Here is a 25,000-nt window from a genome sequence, read left to right as displayed (position 1 = left end):
ATTCTACTTATATGGGCATCAGGAGGCGCATGAGGCAGAGCGGGGGAGGTTGCGAGGGCTGGATCTACCACAGTCTACAAGTTAGCTGTTACGTGTTTTCCTCATTTCAGAGGACCGGAACTCCCCGCCTGGTTGGGATGTAGACTGACTGCTAAACTGAGAGCTTCACCTTCAGGCTTATTGTTATGAGATGATCTTTTATGAAAAAGTCAAGCCAGGTAATTTTATTTTTTTCATTTTATTATATTTGAGTCGACTAAAACTAAAACAATGTAGATGACTAAATTATGACTAAAACTAAATTACATTTTAGTCAAAAGACGAAAACTATTTAAAAATTTGCTGTCAAAATTAACACTGGATCACATGAGATCACTAAAGTGATGAAGAACCAAATGACAGATGGAGTTGACTTGTATTGGAGCTCACAGCAGCTTGAACTCTGTTGAAATGAACACGTTCCACCACTAGATGTCTCTGTTGTCTGTATTAGTTCCATCTGGTTGTTTCCACAGACTGACTGTATGTCTGAGCTTTCAGCAGGACACAAACTACACATGAACCCTCACACTGTCACACAGTGGTGGAAAGTTACTCAGTACATTTACTCAAGTACTGTACTGAAGTAGAATTTATAGGTACTTGTACTTTACTGTAGAACAGTTAGAGGTACTTGTACTTTACTGTAGTACAGTTTGAGGTACTTGTACTTTACTGTAGTATTTCCATGTGATGCTACTTTCTACATCTCAGAGGGAAATATTGTACTTTCTACTCCACTACATTTATTTGACAGCTTTAGTTACTTTTCAGATGCAGATTTGACACAATGGATAATATAACAAGCTTTATAAATACAACACATTGTTAAAGATGAAACCAGACAGCAGTGTGTAGTCGGCTCACATTTCAGATGTCTATGAGTTGTTAACAGCTCCACCAAATACTGATAGATAGATAGATAGATAGATAGATAGATAGATAGATAGATAGATAGATAGATAGATAGATAGATAGATAGATAGATAGATGGATAGATAGATAGATAGATGGATAGATAGATAGATAGATGGATAGATAGATAGATAGATAGATAGATAGATAGATAGATAGATAGATAGATAGATGGATAGATAGATAGATAGATGGATAGATGGATAGATAGATAGATAGATAGATAGATAGATAGATAGATAGATAGATAGATGGATAGATAGATAGATAGATGGATAGATAGATAGATAGATGGATAGATAGATAGATAGATGGATAGATAGATAGATAGATGGATAGATAGATAGATAGATAGATAGATAGATAGATAGATAGATAGATGGATAGATAGATAGATAGATAGATAGATAGATAGATAGATAGATAGATAGATAGATAGATAGATAGATAGATAGATAGATAGATAGATAGATAGATAGATAGGTTTCAGCTGTATTTAGCAGCAGGTGGTTGTCTGTGCACCAATGACAGCTTCAGCCCCTGTGATGCAGTACTACGTGTCATCAGTGTTAGACATGAGGCCTACAATGGTTGTGTTGTTGATAGAATTAAAGGGGAACTGAAGTCTATGAACAGGATGTGTTGCAGGGTGTGGTGGAGTGCTTCGGTTACTGCTGCTGACCAGATGGCTTAATAAACAAACAGTTGGGTCCATCAGTGGCTACGTGCAATAATTCAAGTATGACAGAATGACCCAGTGTGACCCAGTGGGTTTATCAGTGTAGAGGCCTACAATGGTTTTGTGTCTGAGGTCAGATTATTAACTTTCACTCTGTTCCACAGGACGCTCTGAATCCAGTGACATATGACCGGGTCAATGTTCATGTCCAAGAGTTTGATAAAGAGTTTGAAAGTGTTGATGTAATAAAAGGCGGACCTGAAGTCTATGAACAGGATGTGAAGGTGTTTGATGATGCCAGGCGCTACAGGGTGTGGTAGAGTGCTTCGGTTAGTGCTGCTGACCAGATGGCTTACTAAACAAACAGTTGGGTCCATCAGTGGCTACGTGCAATAATTCAAGTATGACAGAATGATTGTTATAATGCTTTCATGGGAACAGATGTTAGGGAAACTGGTCTGAAGTCATTGAGTAGAGTCATCTTCGATGACTTTGGCACAGGAATGATGGACAGGTCATTTGTACTTTTTATTTGTGTGAACACATACACGACTGCTGAGTTTTACGGTTCGACAGAAAAGGTCCCCACCAATGTTGAAACAGACCTACGCCCTTTGGTTTACACGATGTGTTTTCAAGAGATATTATCTGTTGTACAGGTGATGTCTCTGACACAAAGACTTATATTATTAACTTTAATATTTAAGGTCATTATTAAGGGAAATGTTTCCAGTTAAGGCTGCTTGGTTGGATTCCTTCAACATAAATCTCTTCAGATTGGATGTTTAGCAGACAGAAGTTACTAAACATAGACTTTATTATTACTATATTCACATAATAATACCATTACTTTGTAAATGAATATTAGAATTCAGATGTATTTTTAAATATGCTGTTACCTGCTGATGAATTCATCATTTACTCAGGTACTGTACTTAAGTACAATTTAGAGGTACTTGTACGTTACTGTAGTACAGTTTGAGGTACTTGTACTTTACTGTAGTACAGTTTGAGGTACTTGTACTTTACTGTAGTATTTCCACGTGATGCTACTTTCTACATCTCAGAGGGAAATATTGTACTTTCTACTCCACTACATTTATTTGACAGCTTTAGTTACTTTTCAGATGCAGATTTGACACAATGGATAATATAACAAGCTTTTTAAATACAACACATTGTTAAAGATGAAACCAGAAAGCAGTGTGTAGTCGGCTCACATTTCAGATGTCTATGAGTTGTTAACAGCTCCATCAAATAGTGATAGATATATAGATAGATAGATAGATAGATGGATGGATGGATAGATAGATAGATAGATAGATAGATAGATAGATAGATAGATAGATAGATAGATAGATAGATAGATAGATAGATAGATAGATAGATAGATAGATAGATAGATAGATAGATAGATAGATAGATAGATAGGTTTCAGCTGTATTTAGCAGCAGGTGGTTGTCTGTGCACCAATGACAGCTTCAGCCCCTGTAATGCAGTACTACGTGTCATCAGTGTTATAGATGAGGCCTACAATGGTTGTGTTGTTGATAGAATTAAAGGGGAACTGAAGTCTATGAACAGGATGTGTTGCAGGGTGTGGTGGAGTGCTTCGGTTACTGCTGCTGACCAGATGGCTTAATAAACAAACAGTTGGGTCCATCAGTGGCTACGTGCAATAATTCAAGTATGACAGAATGACCCAGTGTGACCCAGTGGGTTTATCAGTGGTAGAGAAGAGGCCTACAATGGTTTTGTGTCTGAGGTCAGATTATTAACTTTCACTCTCTTCCACAGGACGCTCTGAATCCAGTGACATATGACCGGGTCAATGTTCATGTCCAAGAGTGTGATAAAGAGTTTGAGAGTGTTGATGGAATCAAAGGCGGACCTGAAGTCTATGAACAGGATGTGAAGGTGTTTGATGATGCCAGGCGTTGCAGGGTGTGGTAGAGTGCTTCTGTTACTGCTGCTGACCAGATGGCTTACTAAACAAACAGTTGGGTCCATCAGTGGCTAAGTTCATGGTATGTAATGAGATAAAAATGTTGTGATGAGGTACAAAAAGTTAATCAGTCATAAGAAAGAATACATAAGGTAATTATAGTTTCAGTGATCTGTAAACTCTGCCAGCCTGAAGTCTATTCTTTTGTCTCCACCCACAAACCCAGAGACACACAGCACACCTGCCACACAACACGCCCACTACCTGCTCACACTGGTGAGGTTCAGGCATGAGGAGGGGTTAGGTAGGATTAGGTAGAATCTTTGGGATATAAATACAGCTCAGACACATCAGAGCATCCACACTGAGTGATATCAAGATTTTCTTCACATCACCTCAGCAGAACTGTGACGATGAAGGTAAGTTTGTGACTTTATACACCTGACTGAATTCATATTGATCAGGCCTTTCAGTTTGTTAGAGGATGTGTTGACCAGGGATCCATAGTAATTTAATTTTGATTATAAGGACATTTATGAGCAGAAATAGTTGCTTAAAGTACGAGTTCACAATTTTGAAAGGGTTTTAAACCAGCAGTCGGGAGCCTAAATGAACATGAAGCAGTTTATGTGTAATGATTCCTCCTGTTCATACTGACCATTAGAAGATCCCTTCATCATGTTTACTGTAATGATTCCTCCTGTTCATACTGACCATTAGAAGATCCCTTCATAATGTTTACAATGGAAGTGATGGAGGACTAAACCCACAGTCCTCCTTCTGTGTAAACATGGATTTAAAAGTTGATCTGAAGCTAATATGAAGATTCAGTCGTCTTAATGAGTCAAATCTTCATCTTCTATGTTTCAACGTTACAGTGTTTTTAGTAGCAAAGTCTTTTTGTTACTATACTTCCACCACAGCTCAACCGGGAAACACTAAGAGGGAATCTGATGCTAAAAACACAGTAAATGTGTCAGATATCACTTGATATGACTAACTCAGACTGCTGAAGCTCAATAGAAGCTGATCATCTACTTTAAATGACTGTGTGACTCACTGTGATACAGTCCTCCATCACTGAACACTGGAAGCACATTAGAAGGAGATCTTTTAATAATCAGTATGAATAGGAGGCTTCAGTTTCATGTGTGCTGTTGTGTTTCTGTTGCAGCTGGTTTCAGTCTTCCTCCTCCTCCTGGCTCCAGCGTTGACCTGCTGCTTACAGCACGTCCTCCCGCTGGACTGCAATGACATCCATAACCATGATAAAAGCCGACTCAGTGGAGTGTACACCATCTATCCCATCGGAGCCACATCTGCTGTCCAGGTACACTTCATCCTCTCTGGGACACAGTTAGAAGATGTTGGTTCAAAGATGAGTCGATCACCATGTGAAGACAGTTCAGGTTGATTCTACTAAACCAGCAGATAGAAGTGGAGGTAGTCCTGTTACTGGTTGGATACACAAACTTTATATAAATATTGTAATTCAGCTCTACTCCTAGCCTCCCCCATGGGTGTTTGAACTCCTAACCCTATCTCTAAGGCTGAGCCCAGACACTCTCTGGAGGAAAGTCATTTCTTGCAGTGGCGAACCGTGACTTTTAGAGCTGGGACTTCAGCTTAGCCAGAAACACCAAAAAAGCAACAGGTCAAAGGATTTTACCAGAGACGAGCAGCAAGCTGCCAGGTGGCTCTGTTATGTGTAGTTGTCAGTGTTGATTTTAAACTTTTAACTGAGGAAATTACAATGAATTGCAATGAATATTTACCCAAAAGTACCCAAAAGAGCAACTTAATTACAATAATTTCAGTAGTTGTAATTAGTTCCTTCCACTCTGGGAAATATAAAACAATAATACAAAACTGTCGAACCAGCTCACCTCAGTTAGGCTACTTATGAATAAAGTCCATCTATCTGTCATCGTATCGTCATAAAGTTCAGTTTTAAGCTCCAATAAAAGTCCTTTCTGTATTGACACCAGAGCCGAGGCTCCCAGCTGATCCTGTCCCGGTGTCTCTGGGCTCCAGACCGCTCCACTGATGATAATGCTGCAAACCAATTTCCCCACAGGGACAAATAAATTATTACTACTACTCGTTTGTTAGGTTAGCAAGGCTAACAGATCCAGTATAGGTCCAGGCGGATGAAAACAGCCTATTAGTTTATTACAGCCGGTTTTTGAAATAACTTTCAACAATAACTTTTCCCCCTTTTCTGTTAACTCTAGTTGTACAGTTGGTCTTTCCTTTTAAATTATATATTTCTGCAAAAAAACATAAAAAAAAAACAACACTATTAAGCCAGCCATGTTGGTCTCCTCTGCATAGCTGTGGACAGTGATTTTATCTCTGCTGCGCTGACAGCGCCACCTGGTGGTAAAACGAGTTACCCCTCTAAACAAGGGGTTTCAAACTAATTTTAGTCCAAGGGCCACATACAGACTAGTAAAACTATAGCATAATAACCTTAAAAATTATAAATTATACATAAATTATAACTTTACTATAATTGACAACATTTTGCATGTTCAATATAAGAGAGTTTAAATATGAACACAATATGTATTTTTTTTCAGACAGTTGTGTTCTGGTCAGGGTGCAAAAGCAGCAGAAAAATTGGAATTACTTCTCTGTAATTTTCATACTTTGCAAAGTTATCCAGAGGGCCTGATTGGACCCCTTGGCGGGCGGGTTCAGCCCCACAATGTCCAGAGCCTTCAGCATCTCAGGGTGAATCTCCACCAGCAGGTTGCCCCTCACTGGGCCCCACCCAGAGAGTCCAAGAAGGCCCGGTACTCTGAGCTGCTGTTCGAAAACCTGCACTGAAAAAACAGATGGACCACAAATCAGTTCAGAAAAGCAATGTTGGTGTTTGTGAGTGTTTGCATGTGAAAGAGTCTGTTTGAATCAAAACTCATCAGCGTCTGTATTCACAGTTCAGTAATCACAGCTACCAAGCAGCATCTTGTGGTCTTCTTGAGTTTACCAAAGATGAACATTTAACTGCTTTTAATTTGAAACAGATACAGGAAGTGGTGGCATTCGGCCAACCAATGGTATAACTTCATCACTCAGTCAGTTCTTTTGATGTTCCAGTGCTTTGCATTGTGGGACACAGTAGGTGAGGTAGACTGGTCAGATGCATACTGGAGAGTATTGTTGGTATTCTACACATGTTGCTTTTGTTTGCATACTGCATGCTAACAAACATTTGACTCAGTAATGACACTTCAAATCAAAGCTTGATAGGAATCAAATGGTTTTATCAGCACATGCTTTATTTAATCTTTTAGACAGAGTGAATTTGACATTCTACATTATTTTTTTCTGCATTTAAAAAACTAATTTTAGTATAACTATCTGAAATCCTTTGTTTAAAAACACATCAACTAGAGATTAATCAAGGAGGGAGGTAAATTTCAGACCAGTCATATCAAGGAAATACTACTACTGAGTCCAATAAAGTAAAGACGAGTCTAAACATTGAAAAACTGTAGACTTCAGATCATTTCATCATTGATGAACCTGACAAAGAGGATTATATCATTTTGAAAAAGTACTTTGCCTTAAAAATCATTACAATGTCTGTTAGTGTCAGCAGGCAGAAGTCAACATAAAACTCCTGAAGAAACTGTGACTGGGAAACAGACACATTATTCCTCCTCCTGACACTCTGGAGACGAGGTTTATGTTTTACTATGAGTTGGGTTCACTGACGTGGACCTTACGATGCAATCTGATGCTGCTGAAGCTGGTGTATCTCTCCTCCACTGAACAACAACACTGGAGGCTCTGAGACACACTAATAGATTTCCTGGAGGTTGCATCTTATTAAATGTAATATTTTTAAAATGACCACCAGCACACTTATTAGAGGGCCTGAATTCATAGATTGAGACCAGAATGACTCGTTGAACAATGACTGACTCAGTATTTCTAGAGAGAAGTTGAGACTTCTTGGATATGAGTCAGTTCGAGCAGCTAGCAGCTGTCAGTGACACTTTAAGGTGCTTCAGACTCAAGACGTGGCAGCTGCTGATTGATTGATTATAGTTTTAGTAAAGGATCATATTTACTAATGAGTGTGTTTGTGTGTAGGTGTACTGCGACATGGACTCAGATGAAGGAGGATGGACGGTGAGTTTTTGAACAGAAGTCATCAAGTCACAGCTGAGTGGTTTTCAGTATGAACACTTCCTGTTTGACGTTCATAATAACCCCCAGGTGTTCCAGAGGAGGATGGACGGCTCGGTGAACTTCTACAGGCCCTGGGATCAATACAAGAAGGGCTTTGGTAGCGCTGCTGGGGAGTACTGGCTGGGTAAGAACAGTCATGTGACTTCATGAAACTCTCTGTTCATTAAAACAAACAAACTCTGACATGACTTCATGTTTGTGTGTTTTCAGGCCTGGAGAGTCTCTTCCATCTGACTCTGAGTAGAAAGGTCGAGCTTCGCGTCGACATGGAGGACTTCAGTGGGAAGAAAGTGTTTGCTCGTTACTCCTCGTTCTCCATCGACCCAGAGTCCCACGGATACAGACTGCATGTGTCTGGATTCACTGATGGAGGAGCAGGTCAGTTACTGTTAGCAGTTAGTACTTGTGTTTGTCTGATGTTTGGTTTCCACATGGACACACTGAGGATTTCTGTCCTTATATTAGATTATTTGTGTGATTCCTTCAGCTAAAGACAGATTCACAAAGATTTTCAACTCAGTAACAACAGTCTGTGTTCTGCTCATGTTTTATTAATTATATGAAGCTTTGGTTTTTATAAACACATTTAAAGGAAAAATGTAAATGAGCCCCAGCAGGTTTCAGGTGTTTTTATCCCTTCAACCTTTTACAGTTGTTGTCTACATGACATACTGCATGTTGTTATGTTACAGTAGCAGCAGCAGATGCAGTACTAGTAGTACTGGAAGTATTTATACAAGTGTTGGCCATAGCAGTAGTACTGTATTAGTAGTGACAGTTGTTAATAGTTATATAACATTATATAATATGGTGTCATTAGCAGCAGTGTTGTGATTATACACTTTTTGTTTTCTTGTGTTTCTGTAGGAGATTCCATGAGTAATCACAACGGACAGAATTTCTCCACATTCGACAAAGACCAGGACTCCTACATCAACGTTAACTGTGCCAGACGGTTCCTGGGGGCGTTCTGGTACAACGCCTGTCACTATACAAACCCAAATGGGGTTTATCGCTGGGGGGCTGATGACACTGTCTATGCTGTAGGAGTGGAGTGGAAACTCTGGAAGGGTTGGGACTACTCCCTGAAGACCATCAGCATGAAGATTCGTCCTGTGCAGTAATTCTCCAGAACGAACAAACAGAATATCTGTTGATCTCTTTCTTTCTTTCTCTCTGATCTAATCTGTAACCTAACATTTAAATCAAATAAACATTTCCAGCATGAATAAAAGTCAGAGCGTAGTGTGTGTGTGAGCAGCTGCTGGGTGTAAAGTCTTGTGTCAAACAGCAAACGGCAGGAATGACATATTGTGCCTTCGGGTAGGATTTTAAACTTTTACTTGAAGAGAGAAAGCTGCTGATGTGTTTCTGTGTAAAGTCTGAAAAATGTAAAACTAAAAAGATTTCTTAAAAACTTAACAGATAAAATCCTGAATCCTGATAGAATCTGTTTCTCCAAAACAAAGTTGTTCTATTTTCCACCATGAAATTAGAAACAACTGATCAAATATCCTGACAGACAATAACAGCAGTCGATCCAGCACTAAAGATAAATAATGAATCTCTATTTTTATTTATTGTCTGTTCTCTATGTTTAATGTTTTTCATTGTTACACACAGCAACTTAAAGTGAAAAGAAATGATAGATCATGACTCATAAAAAAAAACAGGTTAACAGTTGAAGACCGACTTTTATTTGTCATAATTTATTGATTTCTCTTCGGTCTTTAGAACAATTCATTATAACTGTTTATCAGAAGAAACTGTAAAATGGTTAAATTATAAATGTTCTGATTTACACAAACAGACACACACACACACACACCCACATACACACACACACACACACACACACACATACACACACAGACACACACACAGCGATAGTCTGAATCTGTTCAGTCTCTGAACTTTTGTCCATCGCAGAGTTTCTTCTGTTTCATGTTTAATCTTTGTTTTTGTTTTTCTACATGTTTGAAATAAAGCCTTCATTCATTCATTCATTCATGTTTCATCCTGACGGTCGATGGTTGATAATCCAGGTTCTCTTCTCTTAGAAATGTTGCACCTAAAAAACTAATATTTTATCTTTTATTAAAGTCTGAAAACCTTTTTAACTGTAAAATAAACGTGAGATAAATGTGCATGTTTTTAATAGTTTTAAACACATTATGGTTCATATTTTTATTGTTACAGCAAAATAATAATTAATATGTTTTTCAGTGTGTTTTTAGTGGCTGATGCATCACAGCTTCTGTTTGCTCAGACTGTGAATAAACAGAACTCAGGTTTTAGTATTTTTGCAGCTTTCTCAAAAGAATCATTTTATCTTTTATAAAGATAAAAATCTGAACTCATGTAATAAATAAGAGTGAGATTAAATAATGTTTTAAATATTTTAAAGTTCTTTCAATAATGTTATTCTAGGATCGATATACAAATCCATGCTGGTTTTTGCTTTTAGGGAATTTTCCAGAGATTTTTTATTTCTACGATTAAATCCTGAAAAAAAGAAACACTGGATTTGGAAAAAGAGTTAGGATTAAAAGTTTACTGTCACAGAGTCTTAAAGAGTCAGGAGTTAAGGTTAAAGAGGCTGAACTGAGTGTCAGGGCCCGTTAGTGCCTGTTAGGGTTTTAGTTGATTTTCTGTTCTTGTTGTGCCACTTCCTGTATTATTTTGAAGTCCTTGTCTTACCCCTGTCTTCCTGTCAAGTTTCCCGCCTGTGTGATTGCTTTCCCCTCCCTAATGTGTTTCACCTGTGTCTAGTTGTCTTCCCCCTCCTTGTGTATTTAAGCCGTGTCTCCCCTCCCCTCTGTGCCAGATCGTCTTGTCCTTAGAGTCAGAGTTCCAGCGTATTATTTCCTTGAGTATCTCCCTGTGTATGACCAGCTTTTGATCCGCGACCTAGATTATAGCCAGCCGATTACCTGTGCCTTCGCCTATTCTACTGCCTGCCTGTTTTTGACCCCTGCCTGTAATAAACGACTCTGATTCAGCCTGAGCCCTCCGGTTCCTCGTTTGTGTCCCGATCTGTACCTGATACTGAGAGGCTTATCCTCATGGTAATCAGTTAACATTGTGAGTAGAGTCTCTTTTGTCCCAGTAATGGAACAGAGTCCCCACAATGTAGGTGGATGTCAGGTTTGGGGACCAACAAAGTCATGTTAACAGAGACACACACACTCATTGACATCATGTTTCCACTTGTTCAGAAAATAGTTTTATCAGTGTGAAGCAGCAGCTGTTCAGTCATTTATTAATATTTGTGATATTAATACAGTTCAGACACATCAGAGCATCCAGACTGACTGACATCAAGATTTTCATCAGATCCCCTCAGCAGAACTCTGATGATGAAGGTAAGTTTGTGACTTTATACACCTGAATGAATTAATATGAATAAATAGTCTTTGGTGATAAAATAGTTTCTACAACTAAATTTTCTGTATTGTGTTACAATGGAAACCACAAAAATGTTTGGATAAACCAGTACAATCCTGATCTGTTGCGTCGTTTGCAGGCGAACATTTACATACAACATATTGCCTATGCTTATTCATGTGTAGTATACATTATTTGATATGCCCACAAAAGTGGGCATATTCAATTAAAATCTACCACTGGGAGGCCCTAAAAATGCAAAAATGGCATGGAATTATAGAAATCAATATTATATGGTTATTGTTTATTTTATATAATCACTGATTTTATTGTAAAATGTTTTTTATTCCTTTATAATGAATCTATTTGTTATTTTTTATCATTTTAATTTATATCACATCTGTGTTATTAGTTTTATCACATTTTCATCATTGTGTGCATTAGTGTGGATTGTTTTCTTTTTGTCTTATTATCAGCTTGTCTGTGAAAAATGTTGAATTTCTCCGAGCTGTATATGAAAACACACAAAAATCAGGTTAAACTGTTTCTGCCCTGAGTCTCAACTTTCAGGTTACACACTCTGCCTCCACTCTGATTATTGCAGGTTGTACCGCCTGAGAGGAATTACTCAGGGCTGAAAAATACTAAAAATATGATTTCATCTGTATTTTGTTTTAACGCTCATATTTTGTAATATTTTACTAAAAAGACAAAATGTAGCTTCAGTCAAAGTTAAGGAAAATAAGAGTCATGTAGTTAGTTTATGAAGCATTTATAATGGTGGAAAGCATGATGAGCTGTTTTATATGATCTAAACGTGTAAAAGCATGAGCTCACTGCATCCCTCCTCCTTGTCTCTCAGGTGTGTGATTTACATCAATGTTTCAAACCTCCACTAAACTCTCTGTTAAAAGCAGGTAGTTTGACTTTAAAGTGTGTTTGGTGGCTTTCAGCAGACTGAAGGTAACATCTTAACAATCTCAGTGTGAAGAGAAAAAACCAACAAAAGGCTTCTCACACAGTTCAATTTTATCCTTCTGCATTCTGATTAGATCAGAGAGAAAGAAATAAAAGAAAGAAAGAGAGGGTTAAAACAAAAAAAATATTAATTAATTTCTTCATTTCATTCTTTATTGTTAAAAGAAAAAAATATAAAAAATTATATTATCAGTGATCTGAACACTGGAACAGTTTATCTGTCTGCATATTGATCAGTAGTTTCAGTCAGATTCTCTGAAATAGTCTGTGGAGATAAAAGAGTTTCTAACAATCTATTCTTCTCTGTTTCTTTGTTTGTATGTTTCACGTTTAAAGCTTCACTTTGTGATTCTATCAATGCTGTAGGAGTTGAGTGGTACCACTAGAAGGATAGGACCAGCGAAATCCCAAAATACAGTCATTAATTGTTTAAACACAATTGGACTTGAATCTTCTCAGTGAGTTTAGTTTTAGTTTATTTTGTGTGTGCTGCTCTGTTTCTGTTGCAGCTGGTTTCAGTCTTCCTCCTCCTCCTGGCTCCAGTGTTGACTTGCTGCTTCCATCTGTACCTCCCGCTGGACTGCAGTGACATCCATAACAATGACAACAGCCAACTCAGTGGAGTGCACACCATGTATCCCATCGGAGCCACGTCTGCTGTCCAGGTACACTTCATCCTCTCTGGGACACAGTTAGAAGATGTTGGTTCACAGATGAGTCGATCACCATGTGAAGACAGTTCAGGTAGATTCTACGAAAGCAGCAGATAGAAGTGGAGGTAGTTCTGTTACTGGTTGGATACACAGACTTCATATGAATATTGTAATTCGGTCCACAGCAGTGCCTTCACCAGAGGAGTTTACAGCTAAGGACGTCGAACCCTTTGATCCAGACAACTGTAATCAACACATTTATGATAACTTTAGGGAAATAGAATACAGTCTAGCTGATTTCTCCATACAACCCAAAGTGAGAAAGTTAGATTTGTGTGTAAGATGAGCTCTGAAGCTGTTCACAAGTTATACAGTCACAACTTCCCAGCTGGCTCCTTTCCATGTGAAGGAGCAGCGGCTCTACTCCTAGCCTCCCCCGGATGTCTGAACTCCTGACCCGATCTCTAAGGCTGAGCCCAGACACTCTCTGCTTGGATCCAGAATCTCATTGTTTGGGTTACTACCCAAAGCTGGTGAGCATAGGTGAGGATTAGGACGTAGACTGTATATAATAAATGGACTTAACATCCGTGACGTCACCCATTGGTTTGTGGACTGCTGCTCGGAGGCCTATAGTATCGGATCTGAGCAGCGCCATCTTGAAAATATCAGGTGCATGCCGGGAAAAATAAAAACCCGGATTCTACTTATATGGGCATCAGGAGGAGCATGAGGCAGAGCGGGGGAGGTTGCGAGGGCTGGATCTACCACAGTCTACAAGTTAGCTGTTACGTGTTTTCCTCATTTCAGAGGACCGGAACTCCCCGCCTGGTTGGGATGTAGACTGACTGCTAAACTGAGAGCTTCACCTTCAGGCTTATTGTTATGAGATGATCTTTTATGAAAAAGTAAAGCCAGGTAAATAAAGATATGTTTGTGGTTCTAATAATGAGTGAAATCTGTGTCTGTGTGTATTATACATTCAGACCGTACTATCATTCCATAACAGCTAAATATAGGACTCATTTCATCTAGTAGTAATAATGATTTCAGAAATTCAAGACAAACTTGTTACATTTTATTATATTTGAGTCGACTAAAACTAAAACAATGTAGATGACTAAATTATGACTAAAACTAAATTACATTTTAGTCAAAAGACGAAAACTATTTAAAAATATGCTGTCAAAATTAACACTGGATCACATGAGATCATTAAAGTGATGAAGAACCAAATGACAGATGGAGTTGACTTGTATTGGAGCTCACAGCAGCTTGAACTCTGCTGAAATGAACACGTTCCACCACTAGATGTCTCTGTTGTCTGTATTAGTTCCATCTGGTTGTTTCCACAGACTGACTGTATGTCTGAGCTTTCAGCAGGACACAAACTACACATGAACCCTCACACTGTCACACAGTGGTGCAAAGTTACTGAGTACATTTACTCAGGTACTGTACTTAAGTACAATTTATAGGTACTTGTACTTTACCGTAGTATTTCCACGTGATGCTACTTTCTACATTTCAGAGGGAAATATTGTACTTTCTACTCCACTACATTTATTTTACAGCTTTAGTTACTTTTCAGATGAAAATTTGACACAATGGATAATATAATATATATATATATATATATATATATATATATATATATATATATATATATATATATATATATATATATATATATATAATATAACAAGCTTTTAAATACAACACATTGTTAAAGATGAAACCAAAAAGCACATTTCAGATGTCTATGAGTTGTTAACAGCTCCACCAAATAGTGATAGATAGATAGATAGATAGATAGATAGATAGATAGATAGATAGATAGATAGATAGATAGATAGATAGATAGATAGATAGATAGATAGATAGATAGATAGGTTTCAGCTGTATTTAGCAGCAGGTGGTTGTCTGTGCACCAATGACAGCTTCAGCCCCTGTAATGCAGTACTACGTGTCATCAGTGTTATAGATGAGGCCTACAATGGTTGTGTTGTTGATAGAATTAAAGGGGAACTGAAGTCTATGAACAGGATGTGTTGCAGGGTGTGGTGGAGTGTTTCGGTTACTACTGCTGACCAGATGGCTTAATAAACAAACAGTTGGGTCCATCAGTGGCTATGTGCAATAATTCAAGTATGACAGAATGACCCAGTGTGACCCAGTGGGTTTATCAGTGTAGAGGCCTACAATGGTTTTGTGTCTGAGGTCAGATTATTAACTTTCACTCTCTTCCACAGGACGCTCTGAATCCAGTGACATATGACCGGGTCAATGTTCATGTCCAAGAGTGTGATAAAGAGTTTGAGAGTGTTGATGGAATCAAAAGCGGACCTGAAGTCTATGAACAGGATGTGAAGGTGTTTGATGATGCCAGGCGTTGCAGGGTGTGGTGGAGTGCTTCGGTTAGTGCTGCTGACCAGATGGCTTACTAAACAAACAGTTGGGTCCATCAGTGGCTACGTGCAATAATTCAAGTATGACAGAATGATTGTTATAATGCTTTCATGGGAACAGACGTTAGGGAAACTGGTCTGAAGTCATTGAGTAGAGTCATCTTTGATGACTTTGGCACAGGAATGATGGACAGGTCATTTGTACTTTTTATTTGTGTGAACACATACACGACTGCTGAGTTTTACGGTTCGACAGAAAAAGTCCCCACCAATGTTGAAACAGACCTACGCCCTTTGGTTTACACGATGTGTTTTCAAGAGATATTATCTGTTGCACAGGTGATGTCTCTGACACAAAGACTTATATTATTAACTTTAATATTTAAGGTCATTATTAAGGGAAATGTTTCCAGTTAAGGCTGCTTGGTTGGATTCCTTCAACATAAATATCTTCAGATTGGATGTTTAGCAGACAGAAGTTACTAAACATAGACTTTATTATTACTATATTCACATAATAATACCATTACTTTGCATATGACTATTAGAATTCAGATGTATTTTTAAATATGCTGTTACCTGCTGATGAATTAGATGTTTGTTGATTTGTGTGTTTAAAGGTTTGATTTTGTTTCAGCTGTTTGTTTCCTGGATGTGTTTTTTAAAATTAGTTTATTTCTGTGGTTGTTACAGTTTATTTTTCTTCTGCTTTTGTCTTAAGAAAGAAACTGTGGATGTTTGAGGTTGGTTGACACAATCTCAGCTGGGAAGCAGAGCCTCTGGCCTAGGTCTGCCACCAGCTTCCAGGCATGTGTCCCACTTAGCCCTCCAGCATCCGGTCTTGAAGTTGCAAGTCTTGTAAAGACTACTTCAACATAAATCACTTCATGTTGTTTCTCAAACTTTACTAATGTATGTGTTGGTACTTTTATTTAAGTAAAGGGTCTGAGTCATTCTTCCACCAATGTCTTTGTAATTACATATAGAACAGAAAGCATATTAAGTCACATATTCCAATTTTATCATTTAATGATAAATCTGATCTACATGCTACTTCTTGTTAATAAATCCTATGTGCATATTAATGAGCAGTTGACTCTGCTATTGAGGTTTGTTTACAAGGAGAAAAATACTTTAAAATCCATACAAAGTTAAAATTAAACTTAGCAACAGTTTGCACAGGAAGACCATGTTTTTGCATGCTCACATCTATAGTTTCATTTTTCATCCTTCAGTCATACTGATCTCTTCAAAAGCTCATAATTCCCTTGCCATCATTTCTAGGGCATCAATTAAGACATCACCTGGCCACATCTAACCAATAGCAGCTGTCTTTTTAAACGTTTCCCTCTCTGCTTTAGTGCTTTCCACTTAACGTAAATTAAAGCAGACTTTTTGTTGTGACTTGGCACTATGTAAATAAAGATTGACTGATTGAAGTATTCAGCCACCACCAGTGTGAGGACTCCGTGGGGGGATTTATCTTGCTGCTGCTCAGGACGGACTTCCGTCGATTCAAAATATTTTAAGTAAAAGTAAAAATAATTTATAATAAACTTTCCTGTCTCTCTACTGCTAATAATGCCAGAAAAAAAATCTTAAAAATAAGACATGTTTCAGAAAGTAAATTCATGGTCTGTAATGACAAACATTTTGTGATGAGGTACGAAAAGTTAATCAGTCATAACAAAGAATTCATAAGGTAATTATATTATCAGTGATCTGTAAACTCTGCCAGCCTGAAGTCTATTCTTTTGTCTCCACCCACAAACCCAGAGACACACAGCACACCTGCCACACAACACGCCCACTACCTGCTCACACTGGTGAGGTTCCGGTATGAGGAGTGGTTAGGTAGGATTAGGTAGAATCTTTGGGATATAAATACAGCTCAGACACATCAAAGCATCCACACTGAGTGATATCAAGATTTTCTTCACATCACCTCAGCAGAACTGTGACGATGAAGGTAAGTTTGTGACTTTATACACCTGACTGAATTCATATTGATCAGGCCTTTCAGTTTGTTACAGGATGTGTTGACCAGGGATCCATAGTAATTTAATTTTAGATTTTAAGGATACTTATGAGCAGAAATAGTTGCTTAAAGTACGTGTTCACAATTTAGAAAATGTATTAAACCAGCAGTCAGGAGCCTAAATGAACACTGAAGCCATTTATCTGTCTGTAATGATTCCTCCTGTTCATACTGACCATTAGAAGATCCCTTCATCATGTTTACTGTAATGATTCCTCCTGTTCATACTGACCATTAGAAGATCCCTTCATAATGTTTACTGTAATGATTCCTCCTGTTCATACTGACCATTAGAAGATCCCTTCATAATGTTTACTGTAATGATTCCTCCTGTTCATACTGACCATTAGAAGATCCCTTCATAATGTTTACAATGGAAGTGATGGAGGACTAAACCCACAGTCCTCCTTCTGTGGAAACATGGATTTAAAAGTTGATCTGAAGCTAATATGAAGCTTCAGTCGTCTGAATGAGTCAAATCTTCATCTTCTATGTTTCAGCGTTACAGTGCTTTTAGTAGCAAAGTCTTTTTGTTACTATACTTCCACCACAGCTCAACAGGGAAACACTAAGAGGGAATCTGATGCTAAAAAGACTGTAAATGTGTCAGATATCACTTGATATGACTAATTCACACTGATGAAGATCAATAGAAGCTGATCAGCTACTTTAAATGACTGTGTGATACACTGTGGATACAGTCCTCCATCACTGAACACTGAAAGCACATTAGAAGGAGTTCTTTTAATAATCAGTATGAACAGGAGGCTTCAGTTTCATGTGTGCTGCTGTGTTTCTGTTGCAGCTGGTTTCAGTCTTCCTCCTCCTCCTGGCTCCAGTGTTGACCTGCTGCTTACCTCTCGTCCTCCCGCTGGACTGCAATGACATCCATAACCATGATAAAAGCCGACTCAGTGGAGTGTACACCATCTATCCCATCGGAGCCACGTCTGCTGTCCAGGTACACTTCATCCTCTCTGGGACACAGTTAGAAGATGTTGGTTCAAAGATGAGTCGATCACCATGTGAAGACAGTTCAGGTTGATTCTACTAAACCAGCAGATAGAAGTGGAGGTAGTCCTGTTACTGGTTGGATACACAAACTTTATATACATATTGTAATTCAGCTCTACTCCTAGCCTCCCCCATGGGTGTTTGAACTCCTAACCCTATCTCTAAGGCTGAGCCCAGACACTCTCTGGAGGAAAGTCATTTCTTGCAGTGGCGAACCGTGACTTTTAGAGCTGGGACTTCAGCTTAGCCAGAAACACCAAAAAAGCAACAGGTCAAAGGATTTTACCAGAGACGAGCAGCAGGCTGCCAGGTGGCTCTGTTATGTGTAGTTGTCAGTGTTGATTTTAAACTTTTAACTGAGGAAATTACAATGAATTGCAATGAATACTTACCCAAAAGTACCCAAAAGAGCAACTTAATTACAATAATTTCAGTAGTTGTAATTAGTTCCTTTCACTGTGGGAAATATAAAACAACAATACAAAACTGTCCAAGCAGCTCACCTCAGTTAGGCTACTTATGAATAAAGTCCATCTATCTGTCATCGTATCGTCATAAAGTTCAGTTTTAAGCTCCAATAAAAGTCCTTTCTCTATTGACACCAGAGCCGAGGCTCCCAGCTGATCCTGTCCCGGTGTCTCTGGGCTCCAGACCGCTCCACTGATGATAATGCTGCAAACCAATTTCCCCACGGGGACAAATAAAGTACTACTACTCCTACTACTGATGGTGGTGATAATCAGCTGCTGCATTATCTCACTTTGCTGCCTGACTTTGTTGTTGTGGGTAGTGATTTGGTTCCAGCTGGAGGTCTACTCTGGTGTCCCCAATAGTTTTTAAGCTCAACGTAGTTTGCAGATGTGTTGCTAAATTTTAATGACGGTGTGCTGACTTTGTTAGGTTAGCAAGGCTAACAGATCCAGTATAAGTCCAGGCGGATGAAAACAGCCTATTAGTTTATTACAGCCGGTTTTTGAAATAACTTTCAACAATAACTTTTCCCCCTTTTCTGTTAACTGTAGTTGTACAGTTGGTCTTTCCTTTTAAATTATATATTTCTGCAAAAAAACACATTGAAAAAAGCCAACACTATTAAGCCAGCCACGTTGGTCTCCTCTGCATAGCTGTGGACACAGTGATTTTATCTCTGCTGCGCTGACAGTGTCACCTGGTGTTAAAGCGAGGTACCCCTCTAGACAAAGGGTGTCAAACTAATTTTAGTCCAAGGGCCACATACAGACTAGTAAAACCATTGCATAATAACCTAAAAATAATAAATTATACATAAATTATCACTTTACGATAATTGACAACATTTTGCATGTTCAATATAAGAGAGTTTAAATATGAACACAATATGTATTGTTTTTCAGACAGTTGTGTTCTGGTCAGGGTGCAAAAGCAGCAGAAAAATTGGAATTACTTCTCTGTAATTTTCATACTTTGCAAAGTTATCCAGAGGGCCTGATTGGACCCCTTGGTGGGCCAGTTCTGCCCCACAATGTCCAGAGCCTTAAGCATCTCAGGGTGGATCTCCACCAGCAGGTTCTCAGGTTGCCCCTCACTGGGCCTCACCCAGAGAGTCCAAGAAGGCCCGGTACTCTGAGCTGCTGTTCGAAAACCTGCACTGGAAAAACAGATGGACCACAAATCAGTTCAGAAAAGCAATGTTGGTGTGTGTGAGTGTTTGCATGTGAAAGAGTCTGTTTGAATCAAAACTCATCAGCGTCTGTATTCACAGTTCAGTAATCACAGCTACCAAGCAGCATCTTGTGGTCTTCTTGATTTTACCAAAGATGAACATTTAACTGCTTTTAATTTGAAACAGATACAGGAAGTGGTGGCATTCGGCCAACCAATGGTATAACTTCATCACTCAGTCAGTTTTTCTGATGTTCCAGTGCTTTGCATTGTGGGACACAGTAGGTGAGGTAGACTGGTCAGATTCATACTGGAGAGTATTGTTGGCATTCTGCACATGTTGCTTTTGTTTGCATACTGCATGCTAACAAACTTATTGGACCATTTTGGCTCCACGGGGAGAATTTCATACATTTGACTCAGTAATGACACTTCAAATCAAAGTTTGATAGGAATCAAATGGTTTTATCAGCACATGCTTTATTTAATCATTTACAGAGTGAATTTGACATTCTACATTATTTTTTTCTGCATTTAAAAAACTAATTTTAGTATAACTATCTGAAATCCTTTGTTTAAAAACACATCAACTAGAGATTAATCAAGGAGGGAGGTACATTTCAGACCAGTCATATCAAGGAAATGCTACTACTGAGTCTAATAAAGTAAGGATGAGTCTAAACATTGAAAAACTGTAGACTTCAGATCAATTCATCATTGATGAACCTGACAAAGAGGATTTTATCATTTTGAAACAGTACTTTGCCTTAAAAATCATTACAATGTCTGTTAGTGTCAGCAGGCAGAAGTCAACATAAAACTCCTGAAGAAACTGTGACTGGGAAACAGACACATTATTCCTCCTCCTGACACTCTGGAGACGAGGTTTATGTTTTACTATGAGTTGGGTTCACTGACGTGGACTTTACGATGCAATCTGATGCTGCTGAAGCTGGTGTATCTCTCCTCCACTGAACAACAACACTGGAGGCTCTGAGACGCACTAATAGATTTCCTGGAGGTTGCATCTTATCAAAAGTAATATTTTTAAAATGACCACCAGCACACTTATTAGAGGGCCTGAATTCATAGATTGAGACCAGAATGACTCGTTGAACAATGACTGACTCAGTATTTCTAGAGAGAAGTTGAGACTTGTTGAATAGGAGTCAGTTGGAGCAGCTAGCAGCTGTCAGTGACACTTTAAGGTGCTTCAGACTCAAGACGTGGCAGCTGCTGATTGATTGATTAAGTTTTAGTAAAGAATCATATTTACTAATGAGTGTGTTTGTGTGTAGGTGTACTGTGACATGGACTCAGATGGAGGAGGCTGGACGGTGAGTTTTTGAACAGAAGTCATCAAGTCACAGCTGAGTGGTTTTCAGTATGAACACTTCCTGTTTGACCGTCATAATAACCCCCAGGTGTTCCAGAGGAGGATGGACGGCTTGCTGAACTTCTACAGGCCCTGGGATCACTACAAGAAGGGCTTTGGTAGCGCTGCTGGAGAGTACTGGCTGGGTGAGAATAGTCAATGTCAATGTCAATGTCAACTTTATTTATATAGCACATTTAAAACAGCCAATGGCCTACCAAAGTGCTTTACAGTAAAATAAGCAGAAACAATAAAAACAAACAACAAAAGCAATAAAAAACAATTTTTAAAAAAACAAAATAATATAGAGAAATAAAACAGATAAAAGACCCAATAAAAGCGGCTATTCTCCACCAAAGGCCAAAGTGAAAAAGTGGGAGTGGGGGTGGGAGCCGCAACTGCAAAGGCTCGATTTCCTCTAGTTTTTTTTGATGGATCGAGGAACATCCAGTACCACCTGGTTAGCTGACCTAAGGGCTCTGGAGGGCTGATGCAGTTTAATAAGGTCAGACAGGTATTCTGAGGCCAGCCCATTCAGAGACTTAAAAACAAATCAAAGAATCTTAAAATCAATCCTGTATCTAACCAGAAGCCAGACGAGAGACGAGCTGCTGCATTTTGAACCAGCTGCAGGCGGTTAAGCTCTGACTGGTCAATGCCGACATACAAGGAGTTGCAGTAGTCTAAGCGAGATGTAATAAAAGCATGGATGACTTTTTCAAGGTCTTTCTGGCTTAGATAGGGTTTAACTTTGGCTAGAAGCTTCAGCTGAAAAAAGCTAGACTTGACCACTGAGCTGACCTGTTTATCTAATTTAAAAGCACCATCAATAATAACGCCAAGATTCCTGGCATGGGATCCCATGTAAGGTGCTAGTGGGCCAAGGGAGCTGGCAAGGATCTGAACCAGGTCTGGGCGACCACACAGGACAACCTCTGTTTTGTTTTCATTTAATTTTAAGAAGTTTAAATCCATCCATGTTTTAATGTCCCTCATGCAGTTATGCACAGCATGAAGAGAATCTTTGGTAGGTACCTTTAGCGGCAGATATACCTGCACATCATCAGCAAAACAGTGAAAAGGAATACCATACTTCCTAAAAATCGACCCTAGGGGTAACATATAAAGGGAGAACAGTAGAGGGCCCAGAACTGACCCCTGGGGTCCCCGCAGGTCAGAGGGGCCACTGTGGAGGAAAACTGGCCCATGTGCACAGAGAAGGATCTATCAGAGAGGTACGATTTAAACCTACTCAAAGCAGTGCCTTTGATGCCTACACAGTGTTCAAGGCGTGACAGAAGAATTGTATGATCCACTGTGTCAAACGCCGCTGTCAGGTCAAGAAGAAATAAAAAGGCACAGTTACCAGAATCAAGGTTTAACAAAAGATCATTAAAAACTTTTAACAGAGCAGTTTCAGTGCTGTGGTGAGGCTTAAAACCAGACTGAAACAATTCACAAACATTGGCCCTTTTTAAAAAGTCTTGGAGTTGGTAAAAAACGACTTTCTCTAAAATCTTGGAAATAAAAGGGAATTTGGAAATTGGCCTAAAATTGGACAGAACCGAGGGATCCAGATTTTTCTTTTTCAAAAGAGGCTGCACCGTGGCATGTTTGAAGGAGGATGGAACACATCCAGAGCTGAGACACTGATTTATAAAAAAACAAGATAAAAGACTCAACTGAGCAGAAAACCTCTTTAAACAAACAGGATGGGATGCTGTCGGATGGGCAGTTAGCAGGACGTAAGTGTTCCACGATTTCAATGAGTGAAGAGCGAGAAACAGGCTCAAACTGATGAAAAACAGCTGAGCTTGCTGTGGGAACTGAGGGGTCCTGAGCAGACTGAGGAAGCGGGGACCTAAGAGCAGAAATCTTATTGATGAAGAACTGTAGAAAATCCTCACACAGAGAAGAAGAAGGCTCAATACAGGCAGCATCACAAGGATTCACAAAAGAATCAAATACATTAAAAAGAACCTGCGGTTTGTGAACATTTGCGGAGACAAGTGAGGCAAAATATTCAGTTTTAGCAGCCTGCTGATAAGTTAGCAGACAGTCACGTAGGAGATCCCAAGAAATTTGGAGTTTGGCCTTTTTCCACTTTCTTTCCGCCTGTCTACATGCGCGTCTGAGCGCACGAGTGGACTCGTTCAGCCAAGGCTCAGTCTGTGGCTTTACACGCTTTAAAGTCATGGGAGCAATGGAGTCCAAAATCTCAGTGCAGAGTGAATCAAACATTGTCATGCAGACATCCACACTGAGGTCGCCAAAATCATCCAGAGAATACAAGAAGGAGTCTTTAAAAGCAGCGGAGAACTGCAGAGGAGTTGAAGAATTAAAAACACAGAGACAGTGAACGGCGGCAGAGTCCGTAGTAGAAGGTGCAGGCAGTGAGAGGGAAAATAAAACAGGTAGATGGTCAGATAAGGGAGTGTGACAAATTTCGGTAATCTGTACATTTAATCCATAAGACAACACAAGATCCAAAATGTGGCCTTTTTCATGCGTCGGCTCCGAAACAGACTGCGTGAGATTAAAAGAGTCAATGAGATTGAGAAAGTCTCTGAGCAAAGGTCTAGTTTCACAGCAGACATGCACGTTGAAATCGCCGACAATTAAAAAGTCTGCAAAGTCCCGAATAAAGTCTTTGTTAAATTTCGGTGGTCGATAGCACAAAGAACAGTCACGGGAAAGTTTACCTCAAAGAGTTGGAGCTCGAAGCTGGAGCAGTTGACAGCTGGAGACTGCTGGCAGTGAAAGGTGGATTTAAATATGGATGCCAGTCCTCCACCTTTGCCGGTGGTGCGAGGTGACGTCAGGGAGCACTGGTCGGATCCATCGGCCTCTAGTCCTCCTCGAGCGCAGGGAAAGGGGAAATTCCAGAAAATGCACATCATTGCAGTGATCAGACACACGGACATACCTCAGGTTAGCCTCGAGCCTAACACGGAGGCCTCCACGTTTACCACGCCTTCTCCGGCGTATCTGGCGGGCAAAGTAGAGGGGAAGACGCCTCAGAAACGCCGGGATTTCCTCGAGGCATGGAGGAGAACTCACCAATTTATCAAATTTAAGGTGATCGAAGAAGCCTCCAATCTCAAGCAGAGTTCCACGATCATAAGTGAGGAGAGATGATACCTCTTGACAGAACAGGTAAAAAACTACGCACACAGTGAACACAGAGCAGAGCGACAGACGGCCAGCCGAGCACCCTGGCGCCATCTTGTCTCCCTCCCAAGTAGTCATGTGACTACATGAAACTCTCTTTTCATTAAGACAAACAAACAAACTCTGACGTGACTTCATGTTTGTGTGTTTTCAGGCCTGGAGAGTCTCTTCCATCTGACTCTGAGGAAAAGGTTTGAGATTCGTGTCGACATGGAGGATTTCAGTGGGAACAAAGTGTTTGCTCGTTACTCCTCGTTCTCCATCGACCCAGAGTCCCACGGATACAGACTGCATGTGTCTGGATTCACTAATGGAGGAGCAGGTCAGTTACTGTTAGCAGTTAGTACTTGTGTTTGTCTGATGTTTGGTTTCCACATGGAGACAATGAGGATTTCTGTCCTTATATTGGATTATTTGTGTGATTCCTTCAGCTAAAGACAGATTCACAAAGATTTTCAACTCAGTAACAACAAATCTGTGTTCTGCTCATGTTTTATTAATTACATGAAGCTTTGGTTTTTATAAACACATTTGAAGGAAAAATGTAAATGAGC

General features: G+C 39.3%; 3 protein-coding genes across 4 annotated transcripts in view; 2 read left to right on the top strand and 1 right to left on the bottom strand.

The window, feature by feature from the left end:
• The window catches only part of LOC134003385 (HEAT repeat-containing protein 1-like), a 398,094-nt gene that overhangs the window by 157,613 nt on the left and 215,481 nt on the right, over positions 1-25,000 (bottom strand).
• LOC134003412 (microfibril-associated glycoprotein 4-like) lies at positions 4,695-9,063 on the top strand. The gene is made up of 5 exons (XM_062442612.1): positions 4,695-4,908; positions 7,683-7,721; positions 7,809-7,905; positions 7,992-8,159; positions 8,649-9,063. The coding sequence occupies exons 1-5, from the start codon at positions 4,726-4,728 to the stop codon at positions 8,903-8,905; spliced, it is 744 nt and encodes a 247-aa protein (XP_062298596.1). The 5' UTR covers positions 4,695-4,725; the 3' UTR covers positions 8,906-9,063.
• LOC134003416 (microfibril-associated glycoprotein 4-like) overlaps positions 10,844-25,000 on the top strand; it is a 153,164-nt gene continuing 139,007 nt past the window's right edge. The window contains exons 1-5 of one of the 2 annotated variants that reach the window (XM_062442617.1): positions 10,844-11,146; positions 18,051-18,206; positions 21,199-21,237; positions 21,325-21,421; positions 24,601-24,768. In XM_062442617.1, coding sequence (XP_062298601.1) covers positions 11,138-11,146; positions 18,051-18,206; positions 21,199-21,237; positions 21,325-21,421; positions 24,601-24,768 — 469 coding nt within the window. In that variant the 5' untranslated portion in view covers positions 10,844-11,137. Of the gene's footprint in view, positions 11,147-12,655; positions 12,812-18,050; positions 18,207-21,198; positions 21,238-21,324; positions 21,422-24,600; positions 24,769-25,000 lie in introns of both variants that reach the window. The other variant, XM_062442618.1, reaches the window with a different exon arrangement.

Source organism: Scomber scombrus, chromosome 21 (assembly GCF_963691925.1).
Source record: "Scomber scombrus chromosome 21, fScoSco1.1, whole genome shotgun sequence".
Classification (NCBI taxonomy): domain Eukaryota; kingdom Metazoa; phylum Chordata; class Actinopteri; order Scombriformes; family Scombridae; genus Scomber; species Scomber scombrus.
This window is presented reverse-complemented; position numbering and strand designations above follow the sequence as displayed.

What these genes read in the sequence shown, in the direction of transcription:
- LOC134003412 (XM_062442612.1), top strand. Translation starts at nt 4,726, where the DNA reads ATGTGTGCTGTTGTGTTTCTGTTGCAGCTGGTTTCAGTCTTCCTCCTC. An exon ending in GAGCCACATCTGCTGTCCAG is followed by an intron (nt 4,909 to 7,682) that starts GTACACTTCATC and finishes GTTTGTGTGTAG; the next exon opens with GTGTACTGCGACATGGACTC. An exon ending in CAGATGAAGGAGGATGGACG is followed by an intron (nt 7,722 to 7,808) that starts GTGAGTTTTTGA and finishes AATAACCCCCAG; the next exon opens with GTGTTCCAGAGGAGGATGGA.